We start from the raw sequence: 12,523 nt of genomic DNA on the forward strand, positions 1-12,523 counted from the left end.
ATTGTTTTTTGAATAATTCTTCCAGTATATATATATTTTTATTATTTATAGAAAATTCTTCAAGTATATCAATAGTTCAGCTTCAGCTATAGTACATAATTTCACGAGATGATAAAAGCTAGAACATGGATGCTTAAGATATAATTTGAGATTAATTATACATGTGTAGATTTGAAATAATATATATATGCAATCAGAAATGTCAACAAGATATTTTTTTCATATTTTTTAAATTCTTTCTTTATTTTAAATAAAACTTTATGTTAAGTCCATAAATAAAATGAACCTACATAATTCTATTGGAATCAACAAAAAATTCTATCTAAAGAAATATCGAATAACTTTTATACTTATTAATCTTCTCATATAAATTATGAGTGTGTTTGGTTTCACATCTTTCACCATCAAATATGCGTAATCATTGAAAAAGTGTGATAAAAATGGTTGATTAAGATGTTTGGATGTTCCAATAAGTGTGATTGTGACTCAATCAATTTTGTAGTGAAGCTACTCTGGGTAGCTTTTGCTTAAAGGGAGAATGATTTTCATCTTTAGGTCTAGTTTTTTCTTCTTCTCAGTTTTCCCTTCAATTCATTTCCTCGTTAAATATATTTCATGTGTGTTTCACAAAGTTAATGAAGCAAAGGCTCGTTACTAACACTATTGCCGGTGAAATCTTTTAGTCTTGGGAGACACCACTTGTCATGACTCTCTGGTCATGTTACTAAGATGAACAATGATGGAAATGCAGAAAGAAGGAAACAAATGAGTTCATGGAAGTATAAGACAAAAAAGAAAATTAACAGATAAAAGAGAAGAATTACAATAGAAAAATGTCACATTTTAATATAATATTATCGTTAATAGTGGGGTAAGATTATTTTTATAACAAATTGTTGTGCAATTGTGGGATAAACATTGAGGAGATTTACACCAATGAATCATGAGCAATCACATAAATGAATTTGATATTACACTTTAACCCAAAACCTTAAGAATCAGGTTTATGAGTCTTCTTCTCACTTATATGATGTTCAACTTTGTCATTTTTACCTCAAGTGAGATTTCACCTCACACTTGTACTCTAACAATTTGCCTTGACCTTTTCCTTGTAAGTTGTGTCCTTTCACGTTTCTGTTTCCTCTTGACATATAGACCATCACCTTACGAACTCCCCATCACATTTTGTCTTTGTTGAGAGTGAGACATAAGTGCAATTTGTATCGCCTCTAGATCGATTGAATCTTTCTTGTACGTTAAGGTTGTCACCAAATATTCGTAAGAAGAAGGCAAAGAACACAACATAATACATGTTTTACCCTCGTCCTCAATCATCACCTCCAGCCTTACCAAATCGTTGATAATTTGATTGAAGACATTCACGTGTTGTTGGAGATTCAAACCCTTATGTATCTTTAGCCCGTATAGTTTTTTTCTTTAGATACAATTTATTTGTCAACAATTTTGACATGTATTGACTCTCCAATTTCTTCCATACCCCCAAAGACATCAACTACATCACATGATAGAGGACCTCGTCTGCCTAACACAAGTGTGTTGTTGCCACAACTCTCTCTTGCAACTCCTCCCAATCCAAAGCCTTCATCTTATCGGGCTTAAAAACTTGTTAACTCCTTAGCAAGTATACCAATTTTTTCAAGTAGTAATTTAAAACGGTAAGACCAAGTATCGAGTCCACAGGGACTTCGAGTGTACTCAGGGTTTATATATGTCAAATTTTAAGTAATTAATGAATTGAATTGAATATTTGTAACTTAATGACGCATAAATGTAAATTTGACATAAACTAAACTACAAAGCTAGCATGTGCCTAGGTGAGAAAACAAACACTCAGAGCAATGAAGTGATAATTGATGCAAAATTACAAGCATGTTAAGTGCTCAGCCTACCAAAACTACTCTTGATGTAACGTTAATGATTTTTTCTATTCAATATTATTTCAGTTATTATTTACATCTACTTGCATACTCTAGTCATGATTCCTCATATGATAAAGCCCAACTTACCTAATTTCACTCCTAATCCCTTAAGAGATAAATCAGACAAATTGCATTATGAACAGAGATGCATAATTTAGACTAAATAACACCATTCAATCCCTAGGGATGGATTACCTAAATGTTTTTTTTCCAGTTCTTAAAAGTTAAACACTTTCTAATGCCTAAACCTTATAACACTACATGAGCATGGGCGATTAAGCCATAAACACAATAATAAGCACATAAAAGAGACAATAATATCATAATAACATTAAATAGATAGTGAGAATCATTACATCAAAAGTGTTTGGTAGCTAAGCTCCCAACAATGAGAGGTTTAGCCTTTCATTGTCATGAAAGACTTATAAATACAAAAATGGATAAAGAAAGTGGAGGAAAATGGAGGAAGATGGAGAAGAATGGAGATGAAATGCTCCAAATGAATGGTTTTCTCTCCATTGGCCGTGCCCTAGCTCCTTACAATTCAATAAAATGAATGAATGTATGTTCCCTCCTTTTTTTCTCTTAAAACACAGCACAATCATGTTTTTCAACATTGATTATGCACTAAGCAAGATGGTGTGTTGAGCGCAACACAAAAAATCCAATTGGCTTAAGCGTGCACCATGCGCTAAGCGCGTATGCACATGACAGTTGACTTCCCATGTGACTTCTGACACTAAACGAAGTTGTCACGCTGAGCAGTCCTCACACACTAAGCGAGGTTGGCGTATTGAGTGCAACTTTCCAACTTTTCAATTCTTTTCCATGTCTTTTGTTGTATCTCTACAAAAATTATCACCAAAAAACACTATAAATTTACTAGCTTTAGCATCTATGGGATAAAAACTCAGAAGATGTTAAATTCTTAATGTTTAAACACAAAAGAAGCAATAAAAGAGAAAAAATTGGATTAAGTGCCATAACTCGAAATTCTCAATTCCATTGAACTTTCCCACTTCGAAGGCCTCGGAGTTAAGTGCCATTTGATAGCAATATGAATAGGCTGGTCAGTGCTAGTCAAGACGATGAAAGCACAGGAGCATTGGCGCGAGGCTATGAGGCACCTTCAAAGAAAACCGGAGTACCACCTGGTTGATCCTCCGGGAGGCACCAACAACCTCTTAGAGAAGGCCACAACTGAATTAGTTGATTTAAGATTTCTATTCCATGTGGTGAAGCTGGTGGCCAAATAGGGCAGGTGGTCCTAACCGTCAAGGATGCTAGGGAGGTAAGATTAATTTTTTTATATACATAAATAATAGAGTTACATCCTTTTCTCATTTTATTTTTCTAGCATTAAGGTGAAAAGAACAAAATGTTATCTCACCTTCTTTACTTGAATGAAGTTAAGAGAGGTGCAAGCAAATGACTATGTATAAATAAAAAGGATTTTTTTCACTCTCCTAGTGATGTGTATTTATTATTGAGAAGTAAAAAATAGATTTTGTCAAAAAAAAAAGAAGGGAAGAAGAGATAAAAATGAACAAAGAAAATAGTCACAAATAATAATGAATAACATAAATAGAAAAATATGGGGAAAATTGTAAAGGAAATATAATCACATTTTTATGATTATTATATGAATTATTATTTATAATGATATAAAGGAAATACAATCACATTTTTAAGATTATTATATTTTTTATAGTTCATCTCAATCTCAAAGTTTTTTCTTCTTCTCCCACGTGATTAAAATGTAACTTCATTCACGTTTTTGCAATTTTTATTCAACCTTCCCCCCTCCCCCCTCTGTCTCCTTTCTTCAGTTAACTAATGCATTATAAATTGTTATAGATTGAAATACTTGCTAATTTTAAGAAAAATTATCATTAAAGGAATCCAGGTTGTAGAGTTCTAATCTTTCGATATCATTTTTTTTGTGTTCATTCTTATTGATCTTTCCATTTCTTCTCGCTTTTATGCTTTACGTTTTTGTTCCCAGCGAATTTATCTAAAAGCAAAACTACGTCTGGTTCGTCTGGATGATCGTACTAAGGAGAAGAAAATAATCACATTGTTTAGGAGTTTTAAAATAAATGAGAAGACGATAAAATTTTCTATATGCTCCTTAGAAAACATTTTTTATTTTTTAAAATTAGAGTATACTTTAAGGAAACAAAACTATAGTCGTTATTTGTTAATAATTTAATATTCAAATAAAATAATAAAGTCCTGTTTCATTGTCTTCTTTTAATACTCCAAATAAGGAGAAAGATATTTTTCTTTCATTTCTTCTTGGGCCTTTTAAGCCTATTTCCAAATTTGACATATTTATTTCTATAGTATCTGCGTACAATTCAAATTCCATGTAGATACCCACATGATCAATAATCTTAGTTCCAATCTCTTCCCGTGAAATGCCATAAAGTTTTGTTGAAGATGGGAAAGTATCGTAAAATAATGGAAGTTTGGGGTAATACAAATCAAGTAGCATGATATTCCAGTAGTTCTCGGGAAGATTCAATTAGAACAAAAAGCACTTCAGATGCTTCTAAGACTTGGGTACCAAAAAGCCAAATGTGTCACCATATTTAATTTATCCATCCAGGTAGAAAATAATAGGCAACTCTTCGGATAGATAAAAATATATTGCTAAGCATTAGCAAAATAATCAAACCTCCTATGACAACATGGATAGGATAACATAGATGAATATAACTTGTCACGCAGACTCATTACAGGGCCACATAAAGAGAAAAAGAAATTAAATTTATCTACATCTTTGTATGGTATTTTGAAGTATTTTAGTGTCCAAAATCAGTACAAAGAGCAAATACATAAAAAAATTTCCTCTTGGCTGCAGACACAGACTTAAATCCAAGTAAATTTTAAAAGGACACAGCAACATTTCACTGAAGTTACCTCTAAGTCATCTTGCATCAGCAGAGGTAAAAGAGTCTGCAAAACCAGAAGGCCTGGCTGCAATACTGCTTCTGCTGTTCTCGAGACAAGAAGCATAGCTAAACTCTCCACTTTCTGCTTCCTTCCAAATCTTCAACATTTGAGGAAGTGGTCTTGTGTAGTCAATGCCAGAGTAGCAATCTAATTCATCATCAACTGGTTTCCATTTTTCCACTAATGCTGCCAAGACATTGACTGCATGACCCATATCTGGCCTATGATGTGCTTCCCTTGCAGTACAGTGTCCAGCAAGTTCAGCTACAATGGTTATGCTCTCAAAAGTTTCTTCAGATGCTTCCAGAACTGGATCAATAGCAGCCATAAGCTTCTCCTTGCTTGATTTAATTCGCCAAAACCATTCGGCCAAGTACCGGCTTTCCTCTGGCCGACTCTCGTCAAGTGCCACAAGTCCAGTCAGAAGTTCCATCAACACCACACCGTAGCTGAACACATCAACTTTTGTGGTGATTTTCCCCATCACTGAAACACACGGAAACTTAATTAGTATGCAAAGCTAGGCGCATCAAACTGAGAATACTAAGATGATAAGACATCATATATTTCCTATGGTCTGAACTCCACTATTAGATAAGGGATACAAGGATCGTATTGCTTACAGATGTTGAAACATTTAAGACATGTAATTAGATATCATTTTCTTGTTAAAATACAAACACAGAAAGAGAAACCTTTTGCACGCTACTAAGATGTTTTCATTGTAAGAATAACATAACTAAATATAAATTAACAGAAACTACATGCATGATATATAGAGAGTATAATGATACCATTATGTAGATAATGCTCATTTTCTACAATTGCATCATGGTCAGAAGAGGTGATTTTAAGCAAGCCATACCTGCATATTCAGGGGCAAGGTATCCAAATGTCCCAGCAAGCTTGGTTGCTACAGACTTCTCACTATCTGGGGCATGCTTCACCAAACCAAAGTCTGAAATTTTAGCCCGAAAATCATCACCCAATAAGATATTAGAAGATTTAAGATCTCGATGAATAAAGGTCTGACGGGCAAGACTGTGAAGGTACTCCATCCCTCTAGCAACATCTAGTGCTATTGCAAGCCTCTGTGACCAAGACAAAGGCTCCAACTTCAAGCTTTTCCAATGAAAAAGATGCTGGCTTAGAGCTCCAAGAGACATATATTCATAAACCAAAAGTCTTTCATTGCCATCAATGGAATACCCCAACAAGGATACCAGATGCCGGTGCCGGACCTTGGAAAGAACAGCTATTTCAGCTTGAAACTCCTCCAATGCCTTACTGCTAATAACCCCATGCTCCATTCTCTTCACTGCTATTTTTGTCCCATCTTCTAGTTCTCCCTTGTAAACAGTCCCAAACCCTCCACGGCCTAGTTCATTTTCTGAAGCAAAATCATTGGTAACCTTGCGTAGTACTTGTATAGAAATGACAAGGTTTCCATCCTCAATTATGTGAGAGTTTTGAGTTTCACCACTAATGTTACTCTGAGAACTTGTCCCAGTCTTTGTTGACAAACTTCCAGTGGCGTTTGAAACCGTAATTTTAACCATGTTATCCGAATCAGATGGATCGCGTGGGTGAACCATGATGGAACTTGGAGCATCCAAGGAGGCTTTTTTGTTCTTCCTGCAACATAAGAAGGGATAAACAACCAAAAGAGCTACAACTGCAAACACAGCAACTCCAGCCACAATTCCTACTGCTTTGAATATTTTCAAGTCATTTGGTTTGGATTGATTTGATCTTGAACTCTGATCTGGAACAGGTGACTCATGAGAGGATGGAGGATGTGATGGATTCTGTGGTGAAGGTGGGTTGTTAATAGGCATAGGACTAGGACTTCCTCCAGTTTGGTTAGGAAGAAGAGGGTTACCCACAGTGACAACCTTCGGGTCATTATGAAATTTTGGTAATGGAGGCTCAAGGTTGTTATCACTTAAGTCCAACAACCTTAAAGATTTTAAGTCGGTAAAATTACCGGGAACTGAACCGGTTATATTGTTTCCTGCAAGCCTAATTTCAAGGAGTGAATCTAACTTAGCAAGTGAAGGACTTAGAGTACCATTTAGCTTGTGTCTAGGTAGATTGATAACAGATACCTCTGAGTTGGAATTGCAGCTCAATCCAAACCATGACCCTGTGCTGCGTGTGCATGGTTCATCACCAACCCAATCAGATATGAGAAATGAAGGGTAATTCAGCTTGTCCAGAAAATCCAGTAGTGCAGCAACTTGAGGGGAACATTCAAGCCCAGGCTCCGGTTGACAAAATAAGTTGTTATCATAAGAAACATTGGCAGCCTTAAATTCTGGTATTGGACCCATTAGCATGTTATTATTTAACACTAGGATCTCAAGTTCCATATGTGCTAGGGACTCTGGAATCAAGCCAACAAGTTGATTACTATTGAGATTGAGTTCCTGCAAGGAAGTAAGATTTCCAATATTCTGAGGAATTGGCCCAGTGAACTGGTTTCCATGTAGCAAAACATGTCTAAGTAAAATCATTGAAGCAATAACATCAATAGGACCACTCAACCCTCCACCTTCTTGATTATTTAACCACAAATCCTGGATTGAAGATTGAGCAAAAGTAGCAGGAATGGCACCAGTCAGTTTGTTGCCTGAAAGGCTCAGTTGTGTGAGGGATGGCAACCTGCCCAGAAAATCCGGCAACGGTCCAACCAAATTACAAAACGCCAAAGAAAGATTCGTTAATTGAACTGATTTTTCTAAATCCATGGGAAACGACCAGCCACTACTTACATTCAGTGGATTTTTTTCCAATGTCAAGACCATAAGACTGCTAAGTCCATCAAAGAAATCAGCCGGGATTGCATCAAATGCATTATAATCCAAGAAAGCATATTTCAATTTGGATAATCCACTAAAAGTAGGCAACATCCCACTAAGGTTGTTGCGTTGGAGACCCAAATTGAAGAGTTCTGAGAGTTGGTTAAAGTTGTGAGGCAATGTCCCTCTAAGACCAAGATCCTTAGCCTGAATCTGAGTTACTCTATCTCCAGAACAGTACACAAAAGGCCATAAAGGAGGACCACAGGGATCATCTCCCTCCTCTGGCCACTTCAAAAGCTCTGGATTCTCCAACCCTTTTCTGAAATCATTCAAAACTTTGACATCATTTGGGTTTGTAGCCCCATAACTCATTGTAATTATTAGACCAAAACATAACAAGAAGACTACTTTTTCTAACTGAACGCCTTCCATGGTTTGCCTGGGAAAACAAAAGACAGTATCATCAAGATAAGAACTTTCTCAGTAAACTCAGAACCCCAAATATTAATCAGACACCAAAATGAGACAGTGGCCACTAACCACAAAACTCGGAAAAATGATTAATGAGAAGCTTAGAAGTTACTACTATTAGAACATAACATGAGTATGAAAGTGAGTGCTTAGTAGTTACTCTTACCAGGAAACACGCATAAACAAAGAGCTTTTTATTGAGAAAATGTTGAATGTCTCAGACTGAGAGAGGGAAAATTAAAGTTCCCAAAATTGAGAAAAGGACAGGTAGGGGAATGTGGAGTGTGGAGTGTGGAGTTTCTTCAACTTTTTTCACATTTTACGAAGGAAGGAACGCGAAACAAAGATTCACATTTTCCTTTTTGCCTCTTACCATTGGTTGGCTGTGATTTCTATTTCTATTAAAAAAATTGGGACGCATGGTAAAAGGAAGAAACAAAGAAATAAGTTAACAATCATTTTGTCCCATTTGTTGTGATTAACAACTAGCAAGTGGATGACAGTGTTCCATGTAGGAATTATGTGGACCAAGGGGGATCTTGTTTGAGATATTTTTGTTAGAGGCATTGGCAGTTTTCTAATATAGGCACCTAAATCATAGGCACGTTAATGTAGGAGTAATTTTTTACTCAAGAGTGGGGTTGGACTCTCTCCATTTGGAAGAGAGAAAGACACTTGCAATGCATTTGGGTCCTATTAGTTATTTATGTGAGTCTCATACAATGTGCTTGTCTTTCTTTCTTTTATGGATAATTTTGATTATGGAAAAGATTCTTACTCAGAAGAGTGGGTTAAAAAAGAAATCATATTAGTTCTATGAATCCTAAAATTCAACTCGAGCTATAACTCATGAACAACATTAATGTTGTTGCAACTGTAGACTGTGGTGGCAAAGCCAAAAACAAACAGTAGGTCCCTCTGTTAAGGAAAGTTCGTTAGAATGTGTGTAGGCTTTGATGGTGGCGGGTCAATTTAGGAAGTTCTCCGCTAATGTCGGTCCGTAAATAATTGCTCAAATACCACTATTTGATTTTCTTTGCAATAATTTTTCTTTTAAGTAAAATCACTCAATTTGTTGAAGAATTTTCACTGTTTTGGAGGCTACTTGCCTTTTTTTTTTTTTATTTCTTTTGGTAGGTAGAAACTAGAAACTACTGCTTTTATTGAAGCATATCCTGGTCTCTTCCACATTTGTTTTAGAACTTCTTTAATAAAATTATATTTTTTCAGTATTCAGAAAATTTCACAATTAAATCTTTTGTATATTAAATCGAGAGAAAAGAAAAAAGAATACGGATAATGGTTTACTTTTTGTGAGATAGTGACAAGAAAAAGAGTTAAAAATGTAATACAAAATATGTGTATATATTTTAAAACATTAATTACAGTGATATGTAAAAACATCTCTCTTATATACGATGAAAATCATTTACAATCTACAGTAATTTTTCAAATTTCCTTTTAAAAATAAACAACTTTCTAAATATTTAGTTGCATTTTAAATTCTTGGTCCCTCCATATCTAAGGATGGAACACACCTCCTCTCTCATACTTAGTGCGTGTTGTTCAATGACTATAAAAAATATTTATTTATCTAAAGGGAAAAGAATCCAATTTTCTCTAAATTAAAGACTATAAAAAATATTTATTTATCTAAAAGAGAAAAGAAAATGTCATTATATTTAAAATTAAACACAACACTTAAATATTACTATGTACAAAATCAGACCTATTAAATAAAAATAACTAAAGATTAAAATATCATCTATAAATAAAAGTTAATCGGAGAAAGTTAGGGGGCACCCTATAGCATACTTCCGCCCCTGTATGCAAAGGTACTGTGAGGAATCAGCTAAAATAGCCATTCACATGGCCTTTGGGAGTAACGAGTAGATCTCAGAAGTTAATCACCATCTTAATTTTAAGATCAAGACGGATCATAAGCTACGTTGGTTTAGAATTTGCAGTCATATAAAAAATGATTTTCCAAGTAAAAAGGTTACAAACATAAATGGAACCCAAGAATTACTATTTCCTCTTGTTTAATAAAACTTCTTCATTTGTTTCTCATGTCCTTTATGTATTAGCAGTAGTTAATTATATGTATATATAAGAGACATTTCCCAATAATAGAAGGGAGTATTGTGCATTTAATTCAGAAGAAAAAAAAAGGGTGTATTGTGCTCATACAAATTTAGACTTGCTAGCACTAAAGAATGACCCACTTGCAATAAATTAATTGATGCACTGCTTAAATGTTTATGCTCCTTGGAATAAAGACCTACATATGCATATGCTAACGGAAATTAATTCTGCAAAAACATAAGGTGGAAGACGGAAGAGAATTTTGAACCATATCACATGATATTATTATTTAACTGGAGGTTGAAGTTTAGGGAGGTTTTTGCGCCCTCTAGAACAAGACATTATATTGCAATATGATTCGAGGGAGAAATTTGGGGTTACTTAATATATTTATTTATTTATTTATCTCTCTCAAAAAAAAATATTTATTTATATTTTATAATGTGGGAAAGTTTGCTTCACTAGACATATATTTGCTTAACTTTAAAATTAATATTCCTAAAGCATACTACTTAACTTTAGTTTAGCATCCGAAGTAACTTAGGTATCTTATACCAAGAAAGCATTATTGCATAGCAAATTGCCTAAAAATAACATGTGAATGGACGAACCCGCGCGTATAGTTAGTTCAATCTTACCCCTAATCATTTGAAGATTTTAATATCAAGTTGTCAACATGCTTAACACAATCCAAATTGTTTATAATTAATACTATAATTAACTTTATATTTACATTTAATTTAAAATATATTAGTTATAAAAAAGTTTAATATGTGGTCCTTCTAAATTAATAAAAATGTTTTTTTTAATTCACTTAAAGTTATCGATTTGTTTTGTTTATGATGAGAATTATTATATTAAAATATATTTAATGTTTTCGTAAATAAATTTATTAGAATGATCTGACGTATAATTTTTTACTTTTGATTATAAATAACTTTTCATAAAATTTGTCAAACTGAATCAATCCAAAAAGATTAAATATGGTATAGAGAGGTGTATTGAAAGTCTCACATAGCGGATAATCATGAGAAAAATAAAACATCTTAAAATCTCTCATCGAATAAAAATAGTATCAAGATTAACTATATAAGTCTCACATGTCGGATTTTATAGGATTAAGTTAAAGTTTAATCCCACTTTTTAACATTCAAACACGTACATATGTAAGATATATACAAGATTGAGTGAGTGGTGAAAAAAAGAAAAAAAAATTATAAGTTTGATTTTTCTGTAATAAAAATTAGGTTTGATTACTTATTTAGTCTCTATAGTTTCCAAACTTATCCATTTTAGTTCCTATAGTTAATAGGTGGTTTTTTTAGTCCATGTAATCTACCTTACCTTTTAATTTCTAATAGGTCCCTGTCGTTAAAATTGTTTAACATCGTTAAATAATGTTTGCCAGTTTGCTCTTCTCGCACCGCAACGATGACAGGTGTGTTTGCTCTTTTCGCACGCACCACACCGACAACCGACAACTGGTGTATTTTCGTTGCTCTTCTCGCACCACACCAAAAAATTCCCTATGCATTTTCAATTAGAAAATCCTGTAACAAAATTTGTGAAAAGTTTTACTTCAATCCTGTTATCAGTTTCTGTATGTTATATAATATGCTTATCATACCTCGGGCCAATGAATCCTCTTTAACAAAGAAGAAGTTGGATTTTGAGCCTAGCCCTCATTACTCCTTGCCCAATTTCCCATTCTTTTTGTTGACTCTACCTAGTAATGAGTTTGGTCAAACTTAATTTTGCCTCTGATTTTTGGGGCAGGTGTATTGTATGGTTGCACATACTTTGCAGTCACATCTGGTAGCTGTTGGAACCAACATTGATGTTATTATCTGTGAGTTTGATGCTAGATCTCTTCCTCCTGTTGCTCCTCTACCAACTCCATCAGACGGTGGAAAGCATTTTGCCATATTTGTAGTTGAAAGGGAATTGAAGCTATTAAATTTTTAGTTAAACAACTCTGCAAATTCATCTCTAGGAAATAACAGCTCTTTGTCAGAAACAGAAAGACCCAAGGGAGATTTTTTTTTAACCATTACTTGTCAAGCAGGGGAATAAGCACATTAGTACTCCTGTTCCACATGATTCGTATTCAGTCCTTTCTATTATCCCTGTTCAGGAAAGTAAGTTGTCACTGATTTTTGCTACAAATCAATTGATTTTCTTTCTTGTAAAGAAATGAAGACCCACTTTCGCTCATGACCAAATTCTTTCAAGGTATGATAAGCAAACTGATAACAGAATTTTCTA

At 34.1% G+C, this 12,523-nt stretch overlaps 1 protein-coding gene across 1 annotated transcript; it reads right to left on the minus strand.

The window, feature by feature from the left end:
* Positions 1-4,506: 4,506 nt before the first annotated feature.
* On the minus strand, positions 4,507-8,524 carry LOC114380005 (receptor-like kinase TMK3). Its single transcript, XM_028338879.1, has 3 exons — positions 8,340-8,524; positions 5,764-8,141; positions 4,507-5,384 (listed from the first exon to the last, which is right to left on the minus strand). The coding sequence occupies exons 1-3, from the start codon at positions 8,351-8,353 to the stop codon at positions 4,873-4,875; spliced, it is 2,904 nt and encodes a 967-aa protein (XP_028194680.1). The 5' UTR covers positions 8,354-8,524; the 3' UTR covers positions 4,507-4,872.
* Between the last annotated feature and the right edge of the window lie 3,999 nt (positions 8,525-12,523).

This window comes from Glycine soja, chromosome 12 (assembly GCF_004193775.1).
Source record: "Glycine soja cultivar W05 chromosome 12, ASM419377v2, whole genome shotgun sequence".
NCBI lineage: Eukaryota > Viridiplantae > Streptophyta > Magnoliopsida > Fabales > Fabaceae > Glycine > Glycine soja.